This window comes from Amaranthus tricolor, chromosome 16 (assembly GCF_026212465.1).
Source record: "Amaranthus tricolor cultivar Red isolate AtriRed21 chromosome 16, ASM2621246v1, whole genome shotgun sequence".
In the NCBI taxonomy this organism is placed as follows: Eukaryota; Viridiplantae; Streptophyta; class Magnoliopsida; order Caryophyllales; family Amaranthaceae; genus Amaranthus; species Amaranthus tricolor.
Genome location: NC_080062.1, coordinates 5,681,662 through 5,709,271, shown reverse-complemented (window position 1 = coordinate 5,709,271; position 27,610 = coordinate 5,681,662). Strand labels below are relative to the sequence as shown.

The following is a 27,610-nucleotide window of genomic DNA, read 5'->3' as shown; positions in this document are numbered from 1 at the left end:
TCTCATACAAATATTTATGAGTGATTTTTCAAATTTAATATTATCTCATGATCACGGTCTTCACTAAGAATTTAGGAAAGAATTTTTGTTTGGTTATAAGTTTCGCGGGCCTTAGAAATTTAGCCTAATCTACATGCTTTTCTGTATGAACCTAAATGAGGCCCCAAAAAGTAGTAAATTTGGAAGGGGTTATAAACTTATAACTATGGATGTGGCCTGGAATTTAATAAATGAACCGTCTTCGACTTTTTACCCGCAAAAATCAAAATTTTTTTTGAGACGGTCTTACAGTGAGACGCTTTTCATACATAAGTTAAATAGCTCAATTAATATAATTATTAGCAAATGACACTATATTTTGAGATCTTCTAACCAAAAAATAGTCTCTTATAATAGTAGCTTATTTTTGGATCATGAAATTGCTCAAAAAAATTTAGAGATTATGATTTTGACGTAGGTAATCTATAAAAATAATACAGCCATCAGGGCTAATAAATTCAAATAAATCAATACAAAAAATAATAAGGTTTAATAAGGTAAATATTTCGTACATATTTCACCTATTTCGGAACTACGAATCTTGTTCCCTTTTGATGTTCCCACAGCGAATGTCTTATTTAAGAAGAGAGAAACTTGTAAATGATTTTTCTATTCTACAACGTAAGATATTGATGCAAATTAAAGTCCATCGATATTTCAAGATTGGGAGGAAGTTTTATTCATTACTTGTTTTATCCAAAAAAATCAAAAACATCATACAAGGGCGGCTTTCATGTGGATTATATCAAGCCATCACTCAATCTTATTTGCAATGCTAGTTCATCCTCAACAATGTTGGCATAGGCGCACCCTCCTTACACAACAAGCAATCTTTCAATCCACCCTTCAAAGACCATTTTAATTTGGGTCCATTTGAGCAAAGAACATTTTCCAAAGAAACGGAGATCTAAACTTAGTCCAAGATCCGACAGTCCATTCAAGATACTTGAGAAGGTCAATACTAATGCTTATAAGGTCGAATTATTCTCATGATTTACCCAGTTTGAGGACAAACTCTTTTCAATTGGAGAATGTTGGCGACACCTTGGTAACATAAGACAACAAACTTGTTCAACTTGTCCCCAATGAAACGTTACAACTCAAGCTAGCAAACGTCCAACCAAAAGTGCTCAATGTTGTTTCGTCTATTTAAAGTCCACAGTTCAAAGTGTCAATTTAATTATCTATCTTTTAATTTTTTTAGTCCAAGTTAGTAGTTAATTGTAACTTAGTAGTTATTTGTAGTAGTGGTAGTTACTAGAAGTTAGAATTAGTTTTCTAGTAGCTTTTTTATGGTTATTTGTAGTAGGAAATCATGGGTACAAGTTACGGAAGTTACTAGAGGAGTTGCACATCATTGCGAGAGGTTACTCCCCTTAATTAGAGTAGTAGACTGGCGGTTACCAAGGACGGTTACAACCGGCCATAATTGATAACCACTAGCCGGTTATGGGTGGTTAATGCACATGGTTTCCTAGTGTCGTTTAGTAATTATTTTATCGTTTTATTTTACTATATATAGTTCCATATGTACTTCATTTTAAAGTGGAGTGAATTAATGATAAAGAAAAACCCAAAACAGCTTGTCTTATGCTTAGTTTAAGTGGCGACTACACTTGTGCCTTAGCCTCCTTACTTGCTACATGGATTTATAGTGAGTATTGAGTTAGCCATTATCGTTTCCTTTTGTTTCTGTTCGAAATTAACACAAAAACCACAAAAATTTGCTCCTCCTTCATTCGACATTCATCCCTCTTATTCACCTCCATTGTTCTTTCTTGTGTTCATTGTTAAGAGCTTGTAAGAACCCCTAAGTTATAGGCGATCTTACAACAGATATATATTCATGTGATCTTTTGTTAGATTCATCTCATTTACTTTTATAAATTTTCATGGTACGCATTTATAGATATTGAGCGTTAAAAATTCGATTTGAAACTTTTGAAAAAAGTTAATTGAAACATCAAAGAGGAATAAAGAGAGCAGTAAATTTATATGAGGGCAAACAAATTAGTATAAAAACTCTTGTAATGTACGAAATTATTAGTATTAAGATATAAAAGTATTATGATTTTTAAGCAATGATATAATTATTATCGTTATCAATTTGATATATTCATTGTAAAATATAATCAATATAATTATCTTTTAACAATTTTATGATATACATTCGAAAAATTAATAATTTAAGACGAGTGAGTTTAAGAGAATTACTAGTACGAAAATGATACATAATATAAATATATTCTAAACTTAATTTTTTTTTTTTTTTTAATTTGATTAAAAACACTCAAAATCTTCTTCCTTCCTCTCTCTCACGCGACGGAACCAAGGGAACATCGCACATTCATCTTCTTCCTCTGTTTTTTCTGAGTTCTTCGATTTTTCTGAATTCTTCCTCTGATTTTCGCAAGAAGAACAACAGTTGGCCGTCTTCTCTGTCTTCGAATTTCGAAGGAACTGCAACAATGGCTCTTGCTCCTGGATTCTGATTTTCGAAGAATAAAACCTATATTTTTTTCCCTCAAATTTCTGGTAGTAATACACAAAGAATAGCATCAGGTATAGTTTCCCTCCTTTTCTTTAAATTTCAAGCAGATTTGTAACATTCATTTTCATGTTCTCTGATTTCAAACCCTAGCCATCTTTGATTGGAATTTCATGTAATAATAATATCTTTGTAGGATTTTATTCCATTGAAGTAGAAATCAGAAAAATAGCAATCGAACCCTTTCCTTTCCCAAGTCTATGTTCTGCCAAAATAGGGGAAAACAGTTGGAATTTGGTCTTGTTTGTTTAAGCATCGAAAATTCAAGACAAACATCTATTTTCGAAGCCAGTTTGTTGTGTTTCCTTGCTGACCGTCAAAACAGAAGGTAAACCCTTCTTAATTTTTTCTTCTTTCTGGATATTTATGTTCTTATTTATATGAGGTTGGTTTCATTGGCATACTTTCACTTACATATTCTTTTACCATGTATTAAGTTCTAAATATTGATGAATATTGGAATTATATAAATTAATTAGACGAGTTCTTTAATTGAGAAATTTATGGAAAACCTATATGTGTGTTTACTTTTAATTTAATGAATCTAGTGATGATTGATATGTGATTATAAGAGATTGTGATTGAGAAGTTTTGGAAAAGAATTCTAAAATTAAAATATAATTGGGGTTTTATGATGTATAAATGGTAAATTGTTGAATGTTGAAACAATTTGTTGGAATTATTAATTAGTATGAATTTATCAAGATTAGAATATCGATAGGATGTTGGATGTAGAAAGATTATGGAAACTTGATGGTTTTGAAAGTATGTAGGGTTCGTGTGGAAATTATTAGTTGAATGGATAAATTAGTTGTGTTCTTCTATCTGGATAGTTTGTTATTCTTGTTTGGTTTCTTGGTTTTAGTTGAGATGAACATTGAAGTGATTGAATTGGAAATACAAAGGGAAGTGTGGAGACGAATGATCTTTACAAGAATATAAGCTAGTCTAAAGTAAGGTTATATATTTTGATGATATTGGAGTTTGGAGTTATAACTTGCGCAATCTTTGAAATTAGAAATATTAGAATTGAAGCTCGAACTAAGATGCTGTCATAGGAGGAGATGCAATGAGTTATATGAACCTAGCTTGTAGCATGGTATGCTTTGTTGTGATGTTATATTTGTTATGTTTCAGGAGGCGACATCATTGAGGAACCCTTCTAGTGATCGCGAAGAACCAGACCTAGCTTCTTGAAGTGTTCTTGGTGAGTAGTAGCAGTCCCTTAAAGGGTCTGGCCAGATTACATTCTTGAAAATAAACCTTTTTGCTAAAGCTCTTTTGAAATTGAAAATTGTTGAGACAAATGTGGTTGTTGACTACTTATGTTGATATTATGATATAGTTAATGGATCGGGCTTGCGAGCTGGTCATTGACGGAGTTGAGGAACATTGTTCCCTACTCCTTGTTTTTGAGGCGAATTGTCATTCAGATATTGACTAGCTTCACCCGAGAGCAACATAGCCTTAGAGCTATGGGGCACCTCTCAAACTAGATTCCATGTGCCCATATAGATCTAGGAAACTAATGTTGCTTTTAAATCTTTGTTCGAAAAATTACTATGTTTTGTTGTTTTGGATTGTTACTTCTCTAGTTTAATCTGACTCTGTTGTTTCCAACCTTTAGTTTGTTTACAGATCGGAACCAGTCGGGAATGATGGATTAGCGGAGTTGATTAGCGTCCCAAGGATGTATATTGAGCTGAGCACGTGGGAATTTGTGGTTTTGTATTAGGTTTTTTGATAAATATATATTAGACTTGGTTGTGTTGGTTATATTGGACATGTAGTGAATTGTATGATTATCTTGTGTTTTAGTTAGATGTTTGGTTTGAGATTAAGCTGAGTTAGTTACGTTAAAGAGCTGGTGACCCCTTTGCTCAAATTTTGGAAGTGTGATTTCAGTTTCCTGAAAAATGAACCCCGTAATGACCCTGTTTACTCAGTCAACGGTAAGTTGGGTTGTTATATACACTGCTTTTGTTTTCTGTTAAATTTTTTTAGCATATATTAGGGAGCTAGTATTTATTTTTCTCCTTATTTAGTTGAAATAAAATTGTAGTGTTTTATTTCAATCAATCAACATAGTAGAAATATGATAAAATATAATGCCATGTTATGGAATAAAATCAACTTTACCTTATTTAATTCAATAAATATAGCAATTAATCAATTTAATTATTCTACATGGTAAATCTTTGTAAGGATGCCACGTGAAATTTTTCACCCCTTTTAGTTAATTGTATGATTCAAGGATCCTGAGTTAGCTTAGTGATTGAGTATTCTCCTTTATATGTGTAATAAGGGTTTGGTTTTTTACCGCATATAGGAATGCTTCATTCTATTTCGCCCCTCAACTGTAGAGATTTTCTTATCTACTTCCGACTAAAAAATTATACAAATTAAGATAAATTCAAAATAATCTATACTTATATATATTTGAAATGAAGCTTAAACAGCTAAACTAGAACCAACGGAGGTGCATGATGTATTTGGATTGTGAGTTTTGTTTTAACTATTTAGACGAAGGATGTAAACATTAAAAAAGAAAATAATGTTATTTTTTGAGGGTAACATAGCAAATGTATGATGCATCTTTAGAAAACTTATTTATTAATATATAAATAAAGTCAAAATTTACCATACGTGGCACAAATAAATAACTATTAATTAAATCTATAATTTTGAAACGGCTATATTTTATGGATATAGTTAGACGTCTTCCATTTCTCCCCATACCTTAACGATCGTTAATATAAGCTGAATAATGATATAATATAGAGCTTCAACTCAAATTTAAATTTTTACCACGTCTAATTACCATATAAAATTTCAAGACATTATAACTAATTCACCTTTATTAGGTGAAACAATCTTATTTATACAATCATTGATTGGATACAACTTACAAGTTACAATTGAGAAATTCAACAACCTTCCTAATTTTAATTTAAATAATTACAATTAACCTACTTCACATATTTATAACCCTAGTGAGGCATCTATAATCTTCCCTTCTATTGGGACATAGTTACCATTCTCTTGTACCATTTTAGACTCCTTTTTATAAACATAGACACTTGATGCCCACATAAACGCCCCCATATTCAAAATCGTTAATCCGAACAAGAATAAATAATAGTAGTCCAAGTGACAATCATTTAAATTGTTTCCGATCCAACTCTTTCCACCATTTTTTCCGGTCATCTTATCAACCATAGTAACGAGCATACTATTTAAAAAATTTCCAACTCCAATAGCACTCGTAAAAAATGTTGTCCCTAAACTTTGCATGTCATTGGGCGATTGGTCATAGAAAAACTCAAGCAAACCAATAGAATTGAAAACATCCGCCACACCAATTAGGGCATATTGAGGCAATAACCAAAAAATGCTCATAGGAACAAGTCCATTTTTTCCTACAACATGCTCCACCTTAATGACATGCATTCTTTGCAACTCAACCGTATATGCGATTGCTATGGCTGCGATTTGGATGATACAACCAATACCAAGGCGTTGTAAGAGGGTGATTCCCCTAGGGTTTCCGGTTTTTTCTCGCATTAATGGCACAAAATATCGATCATAAATTGGTACGGTGAGGAGCATTGACAAGGTCACAAAGCTCCCTAGGGAGGCTGCCGGGACCAAAAAATGACTCCCTATGTGACGATCTAAAGTTGTACCTTGTTTTACAAATAGAGTGTTGATTTGAGCCCAAATTGTGCTAGGAATAAGGAGTACTAACCATATCATAATCATCCCACAAACTTGCTTTGTTTTCTCTACTTGTGCTTGTGTGCATGGGACTCTTGAACTTCCTTCTTTTATTGTAGCTTTGTCAAAAAACCTTCAAGAAATTACAATAAGCTTATGAAAATATGATATTACGTGCTAAAATATTGATTATGCATGTGTACGTTTATCCTAGGGATCGAGACAACATGTTTTTTTGAGCCGAGAGACTCATTGTCTGTAGCCTCCTATTAAATATATCAGATATATTGATGATGAAGATGCATATGTTCATGTTATGCATGAGAAGAATTAGCTCTTTTGTTTATTTGTTTTTCTACTCTTAGAGTATTTATGTAAAATCTTATTAATTTGTTAAATATGGACAAACAAAAGAAAGTTAGAGAATAATAAAAGATTTTTTTTTTCGTTTGGGAATTATTCCTCCATGACTAATTTTTCTTACATCAATTAATATATTTTGCAACCAATATAATTTATAACTATTCATGATGTATATAATGAGACAAAAAATAGTGTAGTCTTTCTTTCACCCTTAAAGAGTAGGATTACTCTTCCATCAATCATCCTCTATACATGAACTGTTTGAGACTCTTATCCTAATTCCTATTAAATAATAAATACAAACACAAAAATGTAAACAACATCATTGATCACTCTTAATTTATATTTTATTTTTAATCTAGTTTTCAAAATATAGTCAATTGAAATTTTATTTGATTTATCTAAATGTAAATTTTATTAATATCAAGATTTTATTTTTAATTATGCACAATCACAAATATTTATAATTAAATTAGTACATTGGATAGAGTGTAAAAATTAAATAAGATAATTAATCTGAATAAGAGGGAGTATGAAAATTTTCAATTTAAACAAACAAAATAAAGCAAATTGAAATGAATAAAAATATCAAGAACAAAGTCACATTATTGTGAGAAGAACTTTAGAGCGATGCAATAAATTTGTGAATAGAGATGTGGGTTGATAACTAAAAATAGTAAAAGTGGACCACATTAATAGCTTCTCTTTATTTGGCTATACCGGATATTCTTTGTCCTACAAATTTCTCCACTGTCACCATTTATTTTTTATTATGACCTATTTTTGCTCTTTTTAGTTATTATTTATAGGAGATTTTAATAAATAACGGTTAATTTTAAAGTTAACAAATCAAAATTATATGATAGAATTTGATAAGATGAGAACTTTAAGATTTTAATTCTCCCTTTTTAATGTTTTGAATCTTACTATTATGTTTTTTCGTCTTTTATGGCGATTTAGAAATTACGGTGATTGATTAGAAATTTCTGATTATTTATACATTTTATTTACGTTTTTATCTTAGTTACACATTTCTCGCACGTTTTTATAAAATACCGATTTATCCATTTTTCTTAAATTTCACATTCATTATCAATAAAGCAATTTTAACACATTTTAGGCAATTTCTCATAATATACAACTTTACCATCTATTATCAAATTAATAATATTTATGGGAAATAGGTAGTATAAGATTCCTAGTAGTGGTCCAATAAATTGGCCAAACTAATTGATAAAACCATCCACATTTACATCAATGGCAGACCATTTCACCAATGAACTATGACAACATCTTAGCTTACATTTGGCTAAACCAATCATAGTGGAAACAAACATAGATAGTACTGTACATTACAATTTTATACTCCCCATATTAGTTGGAATATACTACCCCCATTTGGTTTTATTTCTTTTATTTCAATGCGCCTGCTATTTAAACTTTGTTCTGAAGTACTCGTTATACTATAATTATTGATATTATTTGTTGTTTAAATTTATTTTATATTGCTGTTAATATGTAAGAATAAATATATGCAAGTGAGATCTTGTTTAAATTGTCTAATCGTATACTTTCATAATATTAATTTTTATAATTTTTAAATGAGAATATTTCAACATATAAACATTTAAAATAACACATTAAATTGTGTAAAAAGGTCAAATGTAGCAAATATGATGAAACAAAAAAATTGTAAAATGCTCCATCCTATTCTTCCTAATAGTTCCATTTCTACACCATTTTACAAACAAACCTATCTATTAAGGATTATAGATGACTATAGTTTACCAAGTAATTATGACTTAATTGTACACCTACAACCCTAGAATATGTTTAGCAAGGGTAAAAGTCTCATTACTATTAGCTACCTTGTTTGCTCATTTAGCTGCCTATTGATGTAAAACCTCTTTCCCAAAAACTAACCTTTATTCCATTGTAATTCTAGAATTATAATCTTTAATCTTTGTTCTTGTATTATAAGAGAAAGGAATATAAAAGGTAGTGAAAGACACGTAAAATTCTTAAGTAGAAGCGTTAAATTTAAGTAGGTAAGTAAAGAACGAAAATGGTGCTTATATATGGTGCAATTTATAAATTAGGCTAATATGCAAGAAAAAATCATAATTTTCTTGCATATTAGCCTAATTTATAGACTGCATCATATATGAACACCTTTTTTTTATTTTTTTATTTTTTACTTTTTACTTTTCTACTTAAAGTTGACACTTCTGCATTAGTATTTTACGTCTCTTTCACTTTCATAGTCCCTTCCCTTATAATACAATCATACATATTTATCGTTGCTATTTTGTCTAATGAGTAGTTTTCCGGTGTAGTTAAGGCTTTCATTTGGGTCCATTAATCCTCAATAAATGTCAAAAGCTACTACTCGAATAGGGTGTGCGCGAATAATTGGATAATGCCATAATGGTACAATTGTACTAACCAACCCATCAACTTTCACTAGATTAAATAGAACATACTCTATATAACTCATTTATGAGTTATGAATTATTAGTATGAGCACCTATTTTGGAGCAACAAATTAAAAATTAAATTTTAGGTGATTGGATCCCTATCTCAAAGAATATCCAACTGGAATCAGGTTGGAGGAATATCCAACTGGAATCAGGTTGGACGACTAAGACTTGTCATTATTATTAGAGTTTACACAAAAGGAAACTCGCTACTAATTTTGTATCATACCCTCTTTATTACTTCAAGTTATTTTCACAATTAAGTTTCACAGAAATAAAAAAAATAGAATTTTTAAATGATAAATATATTATTTTATTGAATAATAAATTTAATAAAGTAAAGTTCATTATAAGCTTTAAAAATATTAAAATAATGGAAAAAATATAGTAAACATATAAGGATCATAAGCAATATAACAATGTTAAATGAAATTACTAGAAAATATTTAGGCACTATAAACATTAATAAAATATTAAAATGAGAATGAAAAGAGTTAATTATATCCAAAATTTGTGATATAAATAGAATGGTGTTTTAAGAGAACAATAAATAAAACGACTTAAAATGATAAATGAGTACAACTTTATGAAACAGAAGGAGTATATAAAATTAAGTCATGAAATGCAATGGCGCATCTAGCTGAGATTTAGGTGGGATAGTGTAAGATAGTGAAGCCACATGGGGGCCGACAGGGGCCCGACTTGATATTCTCTTTTGCGATTTATTTTTAATTTGACCCTTATAGATTTTTTTAATTGCATACTACTAATATTGTTAGTTTGTTAGGAGTGTAGTATAAAGTTATTGGTTTAATAATCAATGAAGCTTTGATATTCCTAGAAGTCTTTAAAGTGTGCTACGATGATCAATTATATCTATTCAATTCTACTTTTTATTCAATGTAAAAGTATGTATTTTATCTAAAAATCTTGCCAATGTAGAATCCTCAAATATGAATATTGCTATAATTTTATATTGTACAAAGTTAAAAATTTGTAAGATCATTTGAATTGTTAGAATAATATTAAAATAAAGTTAAAATTTTTAAATGAAAATAAAAACAAAAACAAAAACATTTTGATAATAGAAAATAATAGTAACAAAGTAAAATGGATAAACTACACAAAAAAATAAATAGTAAAGATCCTATGAGGATTGAGGACCATTAGAATCCTAGAGGGAATATGACCAAACAAAGTTATATGGATGGTTGGCCTATAAATAATCGAAATTGACCATACAAAGCAATAACCTTTTCTCTAAGGTACTCATTGTAACAGAATCCTAGTTGTGCGTGATAGTTGACAAACTTGGTAGTTGGTACTACCATTTACAACAATTCACCAATGAACTGCAACTAAAATGTATACTACCAACAACAAGTGGAATATTCTCCTTCTCTTAAATTTGTTATTTAAAAAATAATATATATATATATATTTTTTACTTGTTTGATTCACTTTTTGGGTAAATTCAAATTTAAAAATCAAATAATTATAATTGCGAGTTTTTAAAAAATTTTAAAAATAAATATTTAAAAAATATATATTAAGACGAATATATTAAGATTTAAATTTTTAAATAAATCTACGAGATATAGTATAATAGGAGTAACACACATTATCATAAACTACATCTGACACTGCCCCCCACCCCCTCCAATAATTCTTGTTTCCCTCAACCTGGGGTCTGTACTAAATTTGATGTTGACCCAATTTATTCTCTCCAATCAGGAATGAAGTGATTTATTTTTAAAAAGTTAAAATAGGTGAAGAAATTATGCTCCTTGGCAATTAAAATTTGCAATAAAAGATAAAGTTTTAGTTAGATTAATTTGGTGAAAAAGATACAATAAATTTATAAGTATGATATTTTTTTTTACCTTACTTTTCTTTGAATTCTGACTTCGTGCTAAATACTTGGTTGATATTAATAACTGTAATTATACATTTAGACCCATTTTAAAGTAATTAAGAACAATTATAATTAAGAACAATTGAATTTGAAACTAGTTTTAGTTGAAACCTAACCTACATCTGACCCATGACTATTCTTAACTATACAAAGTTAAGCTCAATTTCCTCTCCTTTTAAACATATATACTACTCTGTTCTTTTTGATTTGAATAAAAGAGAAATTGAGTTATTTTAAGAAAGTGGTAATAAATTGAAAGAAATAATGAATTGCGTGGATGAAATTAAAAGAGAGTTAAAATACATAGATAAGATTAAAAAAAGTGGTAGGTCATCATTTAAAAATAGAAATAATGCAAATTAAGCAGGACGGACCAAAATAGAAAATGATGCAAATTAAGTAGAACTAATAAAAATAAAAAATGCAAATTCAATGAGACGGAGGGAGTATTATACATTTAGAAGGCTCAAATAGGTTCAAATTTATTTTATAACTAGTTAAATCTAATAAGATTCATTGCTAAAAGGTGAAAAAAAAAATTAAGTTACCTGAAAATGGAAGTTTGATTTTCCTTGGTTGTTCCAACATTGGTGATGGCATGTTGTGGTTGAACTTCTTGATCATTCTCCTTAGGATCACTAGCAACTTTAAGTTTCCAATTGGCCAATGAAGTAAAAACAACCTTAACAATATCTCCGGTCGGGCTTTTAACATTTTTAGGTTTGTGCCTATAAATCGGTGTTCCTATATAAAAAACTATTAAGGATAATATAATGCCAATAGTAGGAATACCATAACCTAAACCCCAACCCAAGTTTTCTTGTATATAAACAAGCGCTAAAGTTGCAAATAAACCTCCTAAGAAGGCACAAAACATCCACCAATTGAAGAATGAGACTTTAAGTTGTTTCTCATGGGGATCGAAATCGTCGAATTGGTCTGCGCCAAATGTGGAGATGTTAGGCTTTGTACCTCCCGCACCAAGGGCAATTATGTAGAGGGACGTGTAGAATAACATTATTTGGAGTGAAGAATGTTGATTGTCGTTGCATGTTCCATTTGTGCATGTTGGTTTTAAGGACTTGAGAGAAACTACCATTGTCAAGAGTAGCATGCCCTATAAAATGAGGTTAAAATGTGAGATACGATAAATATTTATGTTAGGTAATTGGAGAAAGAATATATTTCAGACTTACGATCATCAACTTAAGTTTATATTGACATTTAAAATTACGTTAAAGAATCAACTAAACTATGATGGTAGGAAAACTTGTTTGAAAAAAGTTAAAATTTAAAACTTTAAATGTCTTAATTTTTAAAATATTAAAATAATAATTACTTGAAGCATTATGTACATATTATATATTTATGTTAAGAAAAATGTTTGAGGGGACCCTATACAAGATAGAATAATTAGGTTTTAGTAATAAGCTGGTCTTTTATAATAAATGTAATAGCAATAATAATAGGGTAAATAATCTTGACAATGGATATGTTATGTAACTAGAGAAAGAGTATATATCAGGATTATAATCATCAGCTTAAATTTATATTAACATTTAAAATTATGTCAAAAAATTAAATTGATAGTACATGGTAGCAAAAAGCTACATTAATTGTAAAACTTATGTGAAAAAGGTTAAAATTCAAACTTTTTACATCTTAATTTATATAACGTTAAAACAATAATTACTCGAAGCATTATGTACATATTATATATTTATATTAAGAAAAATGTTTGAGGGGAACCCCTGTTCAAGATAGAATAATTCACTACAACATAATTTGTTTTTAGTGGGATATATTAGCGATATTTTATTTAAATATCACTACTTTAATAATCTAATAGTATATATAGTAGATTCAGTCACATTTATTAAATTCTTTAGCAGCATAATAAAAAATCATACTAAAGCCTTTTGCGACATAGAATCTAGTGACATTTCTCATAAATGTCACTATAGACTATATTAACAATTACATGTGCCATTAAAAGCCAAATAAAATATCACTTATCGTCTTTATAGTGAAACTTAAAATAAAAACTAACATTTATTACCCTAAAATTATTAATCAATGATTTTTTTAATGCCACTAAATCCAATATCGTGCTTTTGTAATAAGCATATAATCTCCACTGCTCTTTTACAATAATAGTAAGAGCAATAGGGTAAACAATCTTGACAATGGATTTATTAAAAAAAATAACCCTTTACAAATAGGTGGCTTTCAAAACAATGTCAGGTGGTTGATAATTAAAAACTTTTTTCAGTCTTCCTTCATTCAAGTTATTAAATAAAATTGGGAAGATATTCACTATAGATCAATAATTTTAATTATTAAGCCAATAATTAAGTAATAATATACATATTTAAAATGTGCAACAAATAGTATAGTATATTAAAATAGGACATACATTAATATTATAGAGAAAATTCATAAGATAGCTTAGTGAGCCAAGTAGCCTATATGATAGGGGGTTTGCAAAATAGTTTAATAGACAAGTTTAGCGTATTTTTGTAATGAATAGATAGTTTAGTGGTTAAACCATCTAATGCTAGCTAGAATTTAGTAAATTAGGTGGTTGAAACAACTTAATGTCATGAATCAACTATTTTTGAACAAACTACTTCTAAAACCTACCCCCATCGGATCGCTGGTGACTACACTAAAAGCTGTAGACTGACCCTACAAACCAACGCAAATCTTTTCACCGCATGTTGGTCTCACTTGTACGCACCCAATAAAAATTCTCAGGAGGCATGCAACCTCACCAAAGACGCTTAACTGAGGAGTTTAGCGAATGAGCTCTCTTGAAAAAGAATGCACATTATTGATAAAGATAGTCTACCAATTGTTTTTAAAACCCAACACGAAGTATCACACTACTCTGAGCAGTAGCTCAAAATTAGTTGGTTAAATCAGTTACACCGATCAAGCTACGAGTTATGTGTTACCCCCAACATGTTTGGAATAAAAGTAGTTCATGTTGTTGGCAAAAAGAACGATAAAACTTATTGGTACGTCACGATCATTTAAATTAGTGTTACAAACGTTTAATAAATGGATCGTAGTCTAAGACTAACAGCACTAAAAATATATCCAAGGAAATTTATCATAGAAGTATGTTCTTACTGGCAATGTTTCATCAAAATCGTCTATACCAGTAAGATCTATAAATACTTGCTTTACGCCTAATTTAGAGGACATTAATTTAGCATATAACTAAAATATGATGAGACTATCAAATTCGCTTATAGTTTATCTTTATGGACTAGTTTTTATAATTTTTAAGAAAGATATGCAAAATTAATATGATAATTATTTTAATTTGTGGTTATTAATACGCTTACATTATTCCTGATATTCACATAAAGCACTACAAAACTTAATAAAAATATCCTAATATTTACATAATTATTATTGGAAAAATTACCTAGATCAATCCAATTTTTTCATGATTTTCCTACAATAATTCCCCCTATTTATTAACCATTAATAATCCCAATTTTAGGGGATATTTTCATTGAGTAAATTTGGGTAACCAGATGACTTGTTATAGTGTGTAATTTACCTAAAAATTAATTTAAAATTAAAGAAAATTTTTGAAAATTTACATAAAAAATTCTGAATAATGAAAAAGTCAAAAAAAATTTTAATATTTTTTTACAATTTTTTTGACATTTTATTTTAATTTATCTTTTTTAAGAAAAAATAAAACTTGTTATAGTAAGTCATCCAGTTACTAGGCTTACTCTAGGCAAATAACTTCTAAAGTTTGCATTATTCATGGTTAATTAATAGGTTGGATTATTATAGAAAAATCATGAAAATATTGGATTATTCAAGATAATTTTTCCTAAATTATTCTTATAAGAATTTCTAGATGCAAAATTACGAATGTAGAGTAATCTTTGATATACATGATTTTAACTTTTTTCTTTCAAGAACAAAATTATTTTCTTATGAATTATTTACGAATTATAACTTTAAAATTTATTTTTTTTACAAATTATAGCCTTATCTATTTTTGTAAGTTACAACCACTCAAGTATCAATATTTACAACATTCATGTTAAATCACAAGATTTCAACTATTTTAATGGTCAAAATTTTAAGTCAAGCGGTAATTTGAATTTAACGTTGTAGACGTTATTATTTCTCTTTTCAATTATTAATTATTATTAAGGTTGAAAATGGCCGTCCATCCCGCTCTACCTCAGAGATGCGGTCGTGGAGACTATAGTGACCCAAAAGTGGAGAATTAGAAGCACTACGTAGCTACCCTCCAAAGAATCATGAACTCTTTTACTACCTTAAGCTTGATTCGTGGGGAGCAAATGTTGCAAATCCACATCCATTCCCATCAATATTGTCCCAACTCCCCATCTATTCCGAATAAGACATTGAACAATTTTGGCCCCTCACTATTCATATAAACAATATTTAGTAAGGAATCACACCAAAATCAACTAGTAGTGGTAACCAAAAGATCATGTCCTACATATATACTTATATATGTATGAACATAATCCTGCCGTCAAAACAAAAGTAAGAACATAGACTTGATCATGGAAGAGATTCATTACATATTGTCAAAGATATTAATGGTCCTTGAGTATATAACATATTTTGAGATCTCAATCATTAACTTACAGTATCGATATTGTCTTATATTGCATACTATTAGACAATGACGAATCTTTTGTAGGGTCCAAATTAAGGCTTGATCAGTCTCCTTAAAAAATTTTGGGTTATTTATACAGAATTAAAATGTTGTCTATTATTTACAATAAAAAAACTGTGATTTAGTAGACAAGGATATGAAGTTCAAACAAAAATTGAGTGTTTGAATTTCGACCCCACTAATTTTTTTAAGGCTCGAAGTTACAACACAAGATCCGACACGAGAGATACAAATAAACTAAGATGATGGTAGAAGTTTGCGTACCATGACATAGATTAGAGAAGAGATGGTGAAAGTCCAATATCGACCAAGGTAGGCATCCGCAAGATAAGCACCAAGGATTGGTGTCATCCATACAACTCCATTCCAATTATTCACATTCCTAACTGAGGAAACTGTGTCTTCATGGAGTTGGGTTGTTAAGTAAACCACCAAATTTGAAGCTATGCCATAAAAAGCCATCCTCTCAAATACTTCATAAGCTACATTTTACATATCCAAATTAATTAGACCAAAAATAAATCATAATTAATTTCACAACAAAATATATATTCTCTTCCGTCCCAAAGATTCGTTCCTGTTTGATCCAGGGGAGGATCCAAGGTAAGTTAATGATATGAACTTACAACTTTCAACTTATAAATAAAATCATATACTAAAATACTAATATATATATATATATATATATATATATATATATATATATATATATATATATATATATATATATATATATATATATATATATATATATATATATATATATATATATATATATATATATATATATATATATATATATATACATATATATGTTAGTTTTGCCATGTGAATGCATTGACTTGGGATGATCGATCAAACCTCTTTAAGCACATTTTTTTAAATGTTATCGAAATCATTTGATTTTGTTATAGATATGCCTCTGATTTGATCGATAAATAATCAACTCATCTAAATAAAAAAGTGGAACATAACTTTAGAATGACGGCTTTGTGAAGAAAGTTACCTAAAAGAAAAGCACAAGCCTTCCATTTGCCACTCTTAGAGGCTATAATAGGACGACCACGAAGATCTAGAGTTCCATCATGGGTGTAGTCACTAGTGTTTGTTTCCAAGTCCATTTTTGGGTTCAAAAAAAAAGTTTGTTTTTAGTTGGTTGGGTTTTTTGAATGATGGTAAGTGTTAAGTTTGTGATATTCTTGTGTATTTAAGGTGGGTTTGTTAGAGTTTAGAAGGAATGAAAGTAGGTAGGAATACTCACACAATATAAGAGTGGAGGTTGTGGATGTTAGGCTATATATAGACTACCTTAGGTGATGTTCCTTCTCCCTTTTCTTCTTTCCATAGGATAGGATAACATTTAATTATATTAATAAATGCCGATTACTTTTATTATGGTCATTTAAAAAATTCAAATTCAAGATGACTTGTTTTCAACTTAATATAAAATAAAAATATAACTTAAATTAGATATTATTTGACTCAAACTTAACATGATTTTAATATGACCCAACTAATAAAGCAATATAACTCGATCAAACTAAATCTGAACTATAAAAAGATTCAAATTTAAAAATGGCTTAAAGTGATTTAACTTCAAATATAACCGACTTAGACCTATATATATATATATATATATGTGTGTGTGTGTGTGTGTGTGTGTGTGTGTATATTATTAATCTTACTCAAAATTGATTAGAATTAAATTTGACTTGATTCGAATACAAACATTACCCAAGATGGTACTCCCTCCTATTCGTAGAGAATGAGACAATTTCTTATTGGGCCAATTCACTGAAATGTCCCATTTTTTTGTCATTCTTTTTTACTCTTTTACCTTTACTACAACAACACAATAACACATAAATATTAATACCCTTTATGAAAAAAGAGAGTTTTCCACCTACTTTTAAGTGGTTCTCCATCCCTCTTTGGTTTTGGTGCAAAACCCAAATATCCTATTGTCTATGAATAGAAGGGAGTATTAGTCAATATTGACTTGCAACTTGTACTGAGCACATAATCTATTGCATAACACATTCGACAATCAATCAACCGAATAATAACCAAATTGGCTAACATGCACCCTACCTCAATCCGAACTGATCGTTCGCCTGAACAACTGTAATGGTCCCATCTATACTTTTTAAAATTTGATTTGATCTGAAATTAACCTAAAATTCGCCTCAAATTAATAGTTCCCTGTAGCTCGAAAATGATCCATCCTGAAATTTCGGAAAAAACTAGATTATACCCAACTGAAAAAATCGTGAATAATATTCTTGTAGTAGAAGCAAAATAGAGAATAAAAAAAGATGAAAATAGAGAATAAAAGAAGATGACAAATTCTAAAGCTTAGTCGATTTATATTATATGCAAAAATTGATTTGTTTGTAGTTCTACCTTCCTTGTACCTATAATTATATACAATAGAGAATTAGAATTCTACTAGTTCAAATTTGATATAAATTTTTATATTTTGTGAATTGGTTGTAATGTGTTAATATCTATTATAGGTTTTTGGTTCACATGGCTTATTATTGTAATTGCTTGTCAAAAAAGCGTTTGTGACTAATATGTAAGAGATTTTGATTTCTTATTTGGAAATTTAGGTCATCATTGAAATCTGATCGTTTTGATTCGTTTTCAATTCTACGTTGTTATTTTCAACAATAAGTCGATATTTTTAGTTTTTTGACATTATTTTAGTAGGAATTCATTATAAATCTAGTCAATTTTTATATTTTGAGTCAACATTTCTTAATTGTGGCCTTAAAGTAGAGATATAGGTTCTTTGTAACAAGATAATTATTGTCATGCCTTGTAAATCCAACATACAGTCAGAGTTTAGGGTAGTAGACAAAAAATCATAATCCATACTCATACCCCTCCAAAGATAAAATAGGAGAAATATAGTCCAAAAGACCGCCAAGAAATAGAGACCCTTGGGATGTAAGAGATAGGTCATATGTGTTAGGAAGCTATGTGCAAATTCTTATACAAGTTAAGTTAAGGCGAAGGCATTGCTTAAAAGAAAAGGAAAAAACAACATAATAAATAAATAAGTAACAAGAAAAAATAATTAAGAATAAAACTCATAAAAAAAAGCGTGTACAAAACTATAAGAAAAAAAGGCTATCAAAAGTCTAAAAGCATAGATAATATGTTTCCGACTACATTGTCTACACATATTTCTAGTCTAATCCTTCAAGAAGTGCAACACTCACAAATCTAACTTAATTCACAAATTCTTCTGAAAAACGGTATTTAAGAGATCATCTTTAATTGGGTTGGTCTATTATATATTTTTCAAAATATTGTAAGTAGAGATTAAGAATGACGTAATTAGACATTTAAGATATCGAAAGTAGGCATTAAAGATTCCGTAAGTAAACATTAAGGATAATGTAAGTAGGGATTAAGAATACGGTAAGTAGACTTTAATCTTTAATTGGCCGGGCTTAAGAAACGTCTCTCAAAGAGACGGTTTCTCAAGAGACTAGCTGAACTTAATTTGTTCCTCTCATGTCCTATTGCATCTACCTCGACTTTTCTTACCCTCTAATACAATTCTTCTTTACATCCTCACCGGAGTGTCGACAATCTTTCTTTTCACATACCATCTATCTCAACTTATTTTCGCGCATCTTTGACAATAATAAGGCAACCTTGAGCCCGTCTCTCAACTCCTAGTCTTTTTATCCTATCCATCATTGTGTGCCTGCACATCCACCTTAACATGCACAGTTCTACTACCTCTATTCTTTGTTCAAAGAGTTTCTTAGCTGGCCAACATTTATTCCCATACACATGTCAGATTGCAAGTTGATAAAATTTACCTTTTAGTCTAGTAGTGAACTTCTTATCACTTATCACCATGGTGGCCGATGAGTAACATCTTCACCAAACTCTCCATTACTTTGAAAAACATCTTTATAAATAAAAGTTATCATAATATATATTTTTAAAAAAAGACATTAAAAAATATATATTTTTAAATTTTTTTTACCCATTAGGTCTCTTTAAATCCAACTCAAACCTAGCAAGACCCCATCTGAAACTAATTTGACCTGAAAATGACATTACCTAAAATTAACCGGCCGACTGAAAGTGACCCGACTAAAAACTTGCCCCTTCGGTTGTAGTCGATAGGTCTTGACTCATATATGAAAATTCCAAATTTATTAATATTTGTTTGGTTGCAAATTTGCAATTATTGTTAAAATAAAGTGACCTTTATGTTATTGTGATCCTTAAAGTAAGTAAAAGCTAATTGTCAAAAGTTGAAAATCAACAAAAGAACGCCAAGCAGAAATGCCTAATTATCATCTCACGTACAAAAATGGGAGAATATTGGTGACTGACATAATTTTTGATGTATTAGTTTACCAACTTATCATTTAATTTTTGATTAATATTTTACCATTTAATTTTGATGGTAAGACTCTTTATGTGTAGTTAAAAGGTTTACATCAACATAGTTTATAAAATTACACAATAATATAGAAAATTGCAAAAAAAATAAAATAAAAATACTAGTGTGAATAAGTGGATGCAACGCATATTCAACTCATATCTTATATTTGATATTCAACTTAAAATAATAAAAGATTCTAATACTACGTCAAGAAACTAAGTGAACCATACGCTTAAGCTGATGATTGTAAATTTTAAATATGTTACACACTTTTATCATTAATTATATAAGAGTACTACTTCCTTCATGCTTTTGAGTTTGACCCTATACTATTTTAGTTCGAACCATTAAATTCATATGTTGAAGTGCCTATTATTACTCATACGTGAATTGTCTTATAACAACGAAAAAGAAAATATGTCACACTATAAACTTGAGGAGTACTCTTACTACTACCCATTTGTTGTAGTAGCTAGTAAACCTGTTTTCAGACATCTTATAAGTGGATTATCCATTTTCCTCAGTATTTAGGTTATATTATTTCTTAAATTCTATCGTATACCATTACTATCTTATGACATGAACCCACCTCTAATAAATAATAATATACCCTTTAAAACCTACAATTTATTAAAACCTATATATAACATTATTAACTCCTAAAGAACATAATAACCTCACCTATAATACTTTACTCAAATACTCTTTTCTATTTTTCTTAATCTATGTGTCATTTCTTGGATGGGCATATCTCAAATGGGCAGAAGAATATATACTACATATTATGTATAATTAAATATAATAACTCTAAAATAAACTTAAGGATGTGTTTGAATGGAACGATATTAAGGGAAGGAAGAAGAGAGATCATTTGAAGCCGAATGAAAGATTCTTTATTTTGGTAAAAAAAAAATGAAAGAGAAGAGATTTGAAGCGATTAGATTTGAAGCCGGTCTCTATCTCTTCTAAGTATTTGGAAATTTTTGAAGAGAAAACTCTCATCTTTCTTCTTTTCCTTTTTTTCTTCCTAAAAAAAATAAATTGGTTTTCTTCTACTTATCTTCCTTCCCTTCTTCTTTCCTTCTTTTTTTTCTCTTCAAAATTATTATTTTAACATAATGTTAGAGAAAACTCAATTTAAAGTTGAATCGCTAAGATATTTGTACAGTCAACAATATTAATAAATAAAGTTGAAACGTTTATTTTAACATAAGACTCTTAAGTATAGGTGTTCATTCGGGTCATCGGGTCAATTTCGAGTCAGATATTTTCGGTCGGTTCAAAATCGAGTCTTGCATTTACATTGATTTTTATAAAAATTTAAATATATTTTGAAGTCGGTCAAGTCAAAATCGATTAAAATATCAGCTAAACATCATATCATTTGATCTGATTTGAACATCTCTAATCTTAACTAAGTGCTAAAAGTTGGGCGATACCCTCCTTATCCTTCCTTGATAAATTTATGCTACTAAAGTATAATGCCCAAGTTCATTACCTTTTATTCAGGTTGCTGTTGAGTTTATTCAACTTCTCCGTCTTAACAACTTGTAAATGAAAGTTGAAACATTGGTATCAAATCCTCCCTCTTTTTCCTAATCTACTTCCTATTTATAATATTCTATTTTAGAAAGAAAAAATTAATTAAGAATTTTAAGACATATGTAGATGATAAAATATAGAGATCTCTTTATCTTTATATTCGTTTTAATGTATATTTTTTACTATATATTTTTTATAATTTTTATAATGCGTATTTAGAGATATTAAGGTTTAAAATTTACTCAGAAAACTGTGCAAGAAGTAATTAACAACAAAAAAAGTACGACGGGTTGAAGATTTTATCTACATATGAAAATTAATAATTATACATTGATAGTCGTTATTAATATTTTTCCTGGTTTATTTATGTATTCAGTTTCATTTAACTTTATTAAGTCAAATTAGTTTAATTTAGAATAATTCATTTAGCATAGTTTAGTTTGGTTTTTGTTGTTATTTACTAATAATAATAATAATAATAATAATAATAATAATAATTATTATTATTATTATTATTATTATTATTATTATTATTGTTGTTGATGCGCTCTTGTCGTACATTTATATTGAAATACTAATAAGTGTGTATATATGCTTTCAATATTTTGGTAAATTTTATACTTCTTATGGCAAGTGGCAAATCTTCTCCATTACACCCTATTCCATTTATTTTATAATATTTTCTACTTTAGTTCGTCCTAATGTATATATTTTCATTTTAATTTTTAGATATGATCTTAAAACTTTTATACTGTATATTATATATTTTTTATTAAATAATGATTATTTAAACATAGTAAATCAAATTTCTTAGTGTTGGTGTCAAAAGCCAATAAAGCTAAATGACCGAAAAAGTAAAAAAAAAAAATTGATTGTAAGAAAGGTCCGGCCGACCGAATTCCAACAACAGTGGAGCAGTCCCAAACAAGAAGGGAAACTAAATCATTACACCATAATTGATATAGTAAACTGGTCCATAATCTACCGTAGGACTAACCTTGTGTAGAGGGCACACGGTATGTTAGCCTTAGCCATCCTCTAGGATATAGTAGGATTTGCATCTTGTCTTGTACTCTAATTTATTCTAAATAGTACTTATGAGCCTTGGTAGAATCTTTAAGTATAAATTTTAAGTAGAAAATATATATTTATCATCATCTTACCTAGTGTCTCCTACTTTGTAAAAAGTATAATCAGATTTCGATCAGAAAAAAAGACAGCAATTCATACTCATAAAAGAGAATATGACTAAAGAGTCTTTCGGCTGGAGAAAAATTCACAGATAAATCCTAATATTATATTTTCATTCATTCTTTCATGCTAATATATCTTATATCTTATTTCTTGTATAATTGTTTTTCGTCAAACCAACACATAATGATGTTAGCTAACTTTCATTTATGTTTTCCATCGAAATTAAGTAGTTTCCTTAAAAAAAATTCCTATAAAATATTTTCCTAACCGAACACTCATTTGATAAACAATGTAGTAAGAGGGGATATACAGACATTATTTAACATAATTATAATAAATTGAAAAGAACATTACCCTAATATTTCTGATTCTCTTTCACTGGTATTTGGTTGTCTTTTGACTTGTTGGTTAGTTAAATAGTTAAAAATTATGTTTGTTGAGTTTTAAGCAATAATAAAATGATCAAAAAGCTTCTTTGACTCCCTTTTTACTTGCTTTAAAATGACTTTTTAGCTTATTTTTTCTTTAATAAATAACCAACAACTAGTAATTAATTTTAACAGCATATTTTAATATTAAAATATTCTGCTAACATAAAAATTATTACTACCAGCTAATCAAATCAACTAATAACCAACCGTGAAACACTAACGCCTAGTATGTAATATAATTTGGCATTGGCAATGGCAACAAATGTTAATCAGCTACTCTTTTAAGAGACCGTCTCTTTGAGAGACGTATCTCAAGTGCAGCCCATTAAAGATTAATGTCTATCATTGTATTTTTAATGTCTACTTATCGTATTTTTAATGTCTACTTATATTATCCTTATTGTTTATTTACCGTATTTTTAATACTTACTTTCAATTTCTTAAATGTCTACTTACATTATTCTTAATACATACTTATAATATTATAAAAAATATATAATAAATCGGTCTAATTAGAGTCTCTCTCACAAGAATTTGTGAATGTTAATAGCCTATGAAGCCATGATTTGACCTCTTATGGCACCTAGCCTTAGTCTTAATCTCTTACATGCACTCCAATGACCTTACATGAATATTTGAGCCAATTTAATATTGCGGGTTGGGCCACAAAATTTGTGCCAATTATATTGTGGGTTGGGCCAAGAAATTTGGGTATCAAATTTTGGACCATACTCAACACTTCTCTTTTGCTTCGACTCTCTAATTGATAGACCAAAACTTGGTAACCTTTTGTCCTTTCCTTTAAGATTGATTGGCCAACCAACATCAAGTTTCAAGGTGGGTTAACTACATTACCTTTTGTTCAACCATACTCGATATTAATACTCCAATTTCTCTTAGAATTGAGTTTTGACTTAGTCAGATTATATATCACTTTTCTCAAATAAAATTTCCAGTTTGATTCTCACTATATACCTTCCTTTTTCTTTCCTCAGCCTACCCGTACTAAAAAAAAATCTCCAAATTTAGGAATTGCCCTTTTGAGTTATCAGCCTATTTCAATCTCTATTTTTGCCTAAGTTGCCTTTTTAGATTTTCAAATTAGCATGTTTCTAATTCCCTTCCCATACATGATCAACAAACTGTCTTCAATGTAAGAACAATAACAGTCAATATAGCTAAAGGAAAAGGGGAAAATACAAACTTGCAATCGAGAATAGAATGTTAGCTAAGGCAATCTTGAAGTCTTACAAGCTGTGAGTCATCACCACAAACAATACATTTCAAGAGTAATTTCCCTTTAGGAAGACATAGTGTTGGTTGAGAGTGAGTAATTTCTAAATTCTTGTCATCTGAAGAATTAAGATTAAATATTGCTTGCAAAAAACTACGATATATAGAATATCGCAAGAGAATCATGTTATTGCAAGTATCAATCTGTCACGGGTGCAAAAAGATTGCTTGGGCTGTGGAGAAAAGTTGAGCAACACTATATTTTCTTGGGCGACAAAAATGGTTAAAATCAAGGTCGAAGGTGTGTAGGCTACTCGCTCGAGCAAGCAACTCACTTGCTCGGGCAAACAAAGGTTGTTAGGACATCATTTTGAGCTTTAGCATGCGTGAATGTTTTTGAGAAACTTGAGGAATGTTTTCTCATAGAGACTGAATTCACGGTATGGTAAAGCTATTAAAGCTTGTTGATGCTCATAAACATTTAAGAGAAACTCTAACGGCCTGTTTGGTAGATGGTAATAAACGGTGGTAATAAGAATGAAAAATTAGTGTAATTTTGGTTGAAAATTCTCTTGACTATGTTGATGGTCATGCTTGCATTGTCCAACTTCAATCATCTCATTTTCTTCATGAAATTCATTCCAATGCATTATCATTGGAAAATATAGTATTAGATGATAATGGAAATTTGTAAACAAAAAAACTTTTTTGTGATCAAAGTTTCATTACCATGGGAGTGATATGGAACATTTGACGATATTTTACACTATAAATCATTTCTATTACCACCATTTAATAACCCTAACCAAACGGACCGTAAGAGTTAAAGTGAGAAGGGAAAACCACCTTTGTGGGGGAGAATTTAACTTGTTTGATCAAACCATGCTTACAAGAAGAATAACGAAGCAACATTCATCAAATCATGCATACAATTGTAATATTAAAATCTTTTCCTTATTGACCTCATCCAAAATAAACCATTTAAAGTTAATTTGGTTAAATTGAGTATGTTGTTTTTCCCTTTACATATTAGTTATCATAGAACGATGTGTGATATGATCAACAAACATATGTATGTTTCATGGGTGCTCCTTATTTTATGGTACCAGTTATGTTCAAAGCCAAATGTTCTTTATATTCTTACACTTATTCTAATATTAAATTATCAATAACTACAAATTAATGTGGTATTATAGTGTCACTTTGATTTCAAACAATTCAGTTTTCAATTGCTTTGATTTCTCAACTTTATTTGCTTTGCTTATCATTTTGTGATTCTATAGCAACTAGAAGACTTTTTGAATGTGAGGTTCTTAATCCGTCCATTAGTAAAAATATAATTTTTTTTCAACTTTTGTGCTTCTTTAGTCTTTTGTAACAGAAGATATATGGTGTAAGTGGAGTTTATTATTTGACCAACATTTGGTATAATTTAGAAATGGCCTTGCAATTAAAAAAAATTATTAAAATTAAGGAAAAATTATCCTGAATAATACGAACTTTCACTGATTTCCCAACACTAATACGAACTTTCAATTAACCATGAATAATTCGAACTTTGATATATTTTTCCCGCTGGCATACCTAACCAGTTGTTTAACTGGAGAAACTATAAATATCCATTTCTTCATCAGTTTAATGGGTATATAGACAGCTTTTTTCAGCAGCCTCATCTTCCTCATTTGCTAACTTTTGCTAAGTTGATAAGTCGGACCCCCGGTTCGAAGTTGACAAATTTTAAAAAATTTTCAATCAACCTCCATGATACGGGTAAGCGAGGTATATCAACTTATACTCAGAAATGATAATGTCCAGCCGAATTACATTGAGTACGGACAAGCTGAGCTTTACGATTCGGATATATCGGGTGTTACAAAATTCATCAAGTCGTGTTACTGAGACTCGGACCTGCCGTGTTATGGGGATACTCCATTAAAATGCAAGATACAAGAGGTTCAGTTAGCCATGAAAGTTGAAATATAAAATGGGTTTCTTTGACACTTGATAAAGGAGCTCGATTGATAATATTCTTTGAAGTTGTAAGGGGGCTGGATTAGTGCAGAAGTCAGACCCCATATAGCCATATAGGGGATTTTGTTGATACATTACTGATGTTTACCAATCATGCCAACTTATGAATGGATTCAGATATTCTAAGTTGTTCAAAGATTCGAGTATGCTAAATTATATAAACATACTGATCATGCTTTGTGTGTACATTTATTCTTTTTAATTTTTATATTTCACAATTTGAAAATTATTTTGAAGACAACAGTTTCTAGGTACAATGTGCGAGTTTACCAATAAGTCGGACTCTCTAGTGGGTATCATTCAACAAACTTGTTTATCTCGAGACGCTATATAGAGTATTAAGACTCTTCGCCCAAACATGCCAAATTAGCATAATACTCGTCCGGATTTGGAACACTTCCGTAGGATAATACTAATGGGGCTTTATTAAATTTTATTGAATAATCCAATTTCAGCCAGCCATTAGAATATGGGAGAGGTCGAGTCAAGCGGATGTGTGAAAGTCGGACTATATTTCTTGGGGTTTTGATGAATGAGATGATATCTTTGTAGTTGATGCGTGAGAACGAGAGGGAGAAGAATCAATGAAAATCACGAGCTTGAGGAAGATGATTGAAGAACCAGTGCTGCGTGAGGGAGAAGGTCCGGCACTCCTGTGTCTGTTTCCTTATCTTATTTATCAGCAAAAAATTTTTTTTTTAAAGAATGGGTAAGTTTACCGGTAACAGGTAAATTGGTATGCCAGCGGGAAAAATATACCAAAGTTCGTATTATTCATGGTTAATTGAAAGTTCGTATTATTGTTGGGAAATCAGTGAAAGTTCGTATTATTCAGGGTAATTTTTCCTAAAATTAATTTTTAGTAGTAGGAGTTATTGTTCTAGTTTATAAGAAAGATATATTCTCTTCTCTCTACGATGTGGGACAGCTAACAAATATGTAATAATCGATAGTTCAACACTCTCCCTTATATGTGAGTGTTCTTAGAATTTTAGTCCTTCAGAAGGGTTACAAAA

General features: G+C 29.6%; 1 protein-coding gene and 1 long non-coding RNA gene across 2 annotated transcripts; one reads left to right on the top strand and one right to left on the bottom strand.

Annotated features, from left to right (window-relative positions):
* The first annotated feature begins 2,322 nt into the window (after nt 1-2,322).
* On the top strand, nt 2,323-5,116 carry LOC130803131 (uncharacterized). The gene is made up of 4 exons (XR_009039853.1): nt 2,323-2,601; nt 2,724-2,915; nt 3,725-3,794; nt 4,215-5,116. It is a non-coding gene; the product is annotated as an uncharacterized LOC130803131 (long non-coding RNA).
* Nucleotides 5,117-5,382: 266 nt separating this feature from the next.
* LOC130803130 (protein NRT1/ PTR FAMILY 5.1) lies at nt 5,383-17,090 on the bottom strand. Its single transcript, XM_057667317.1, has 4 exons — nt 16,753-17,090; nt 16,011-16,228; nt 11,608-12,176; nt 5,383-6,437 (listed from the first exon to the last, which is right to left on the bottom strand). Exons 1-4 carry the CDS (start codon nt 16,865-16,867, stop codon nt 5,570-5,572), a joined length of 1,770 nt encoding a protein of 589 aa, XP_057523300.1. The 5' UTR covers nt 16,868-17,090; the 3' UTR covers nt 5,383-5,569.
* Nucleotides 17,091-27,610: the final 10,520 nt, after the last annotated feature.

Bases quoted from the DNA above. Each gene is read 5' to 3' on its own strand.
- LOC130803130 (XM_057667317.1), bottom strand. From the start codon at position 16,867: ATGGACTTGGAAACAAACACTAGTGACTACACCCATGATGGAACTCTA. The intron at 12,177-16,010 runs GTACGCAAACTT...CTCATTTTATAG, and splicing joins CTTCTCTAATCTATGTCATG to GGCATGCTACTCTTGACAAT. The intron at 6,438-11,607 runs GTAACTTAATTT...AATTTCTTGAAG, and splicing joins AATCAAACTTCCATTTTCAG to GTTTTTTGACAAAGCTACAA.